Raw genomic sequence first — 887 nt, forward strand, 5'->3', positions numbered from 1 at the left:
TGGGTTGCCTCCCTCCTATGCTTCTAGGGATGCAGCCTGGGATCGCCTTGGCTCCCGTCCTGCTCCCTCTCTTCCTCACCTGAGGAGCTTGTAGTAGAGGAAGCGGAAGGCCTCCTGGAGGAGGACGGAGAGGGCGACGCCGGCGGCCAAGAGCCCCGCCTGGAGGGCCTGCTCCGCCTGGGGGCCTCCGCTCGCCTTGGACGCCACGAACCAGGTCAGCGAGGAGAGAAGGAGCGACGCCAGCCAGAAGAAGGCCCTGCAATGGAGAGCAATGCCAAGAGGGTCAGTCCCTTGGGCTGCCGGTGCCCACCTTCCTCCCCGGACGCGGGGCCTAAGCCACTCACCCTGCGACCAGGATGATGACCCGGAGCGGGTCGGAAACCACCGTCAGCAGGAAGAGGGCCAGCGCCGGGCCGAAGGCCACCAAGGCGCACCCGAAGAACACCGCCAGCGTCATGGCCGCCCGAAGAAACCCCCTCGGAAGCCGACAACACACCCACTTCCGGCGCGCCGTACTGACGTCACGGCCAGGAGCGACATCAGAAACCGGACTCGCCCCCTTCTGGCGTGCTGCACTGACGTCACAGCTCGAGCCTCTCCTAGGAGACCCTCCGAGGCCCTGAACGCCCCACTTCCGGGACACTGCACTGACGTCATGGCCTGGAGCGATGCCGCTGTCATTCTCTACTCCTCCTACTCGAGGCCCCGCCCACTTTCGGGAGGAGAAGGAGCGCTCTGCAGGCGTCCCGGGGGGCGTGGTCCAGAGCAGACACGCCCCTTCATCAGAAGCCCCTCCTCTTCTGCCTTTGTCAATGCAGACTGTTCAATGCATACACCTCTAAATCCATGGGTCCCCAAAGTAAATACTTTCCAATGCACCCCCCAAA

At 64.4% G+C, this 887-nt stretch overlaps 1 protein-coding gene across 1 annotated transcript; it reads right to left on the reverse strand.

The window, feature by feature from the left end:
- Window positions 1–41: 41 nt before the first annotated feature.
- On the reverse strand, window positions 42–654 carry LOC121921760 (gamma-secretase subunit Aph-1b-like). Its single transcript, XM_042450292.1, has 2 exons — window positions 345–654; window positions 42–256 (listed from the first exon to the last, which is right to left on the reverse strand). The coding sequence occupies exons 1-2, from the start codon at window positions 455–457 to the stop codon at window positions 76–78; spliced, it is 294 nt and encodes a 97-aa protein (XP_042306226.1). The 5' UTR covers window positions 458–654; the 3' UTR covers window positions 42–75.
- Between the last annotated feature and the right edge of the window lie 233 nt (window positions 655–887).

This window comes from Sceloporus undulatus, chromosome 2, assembly GCF_019175285.1.
Source record: "Sceloporus undulatus isolate JIND9_A2432 ecotype Alabama chromosome 2, SceUnd_v1.1, whole genome shotgun sequence".
Taxonomy (NCBI): domain Eukaryota; kingdom Metazoa; phylum Chordata; class Lepidosauria; order Squamata; family Phrynosomatidae; genus Sceloporus; species Sceloporus undulatus.

Coding starts and splice junctions, on each gene's coding strand:
- LOC121921760 (XM_042450292.1), bottom strand. CDS start 457: ATGACGCTGGCGGTGTTCTTCGGGTGCGCCTTGGTGGCCTTCGGCCCG. Junction 257..344: donor GTCATCATCCTGGTCGCAGG/GTGAGTGGCTTA, acceptor TCTCCATTGCAG/GGCCTTCTTCTGGCTGGCGT.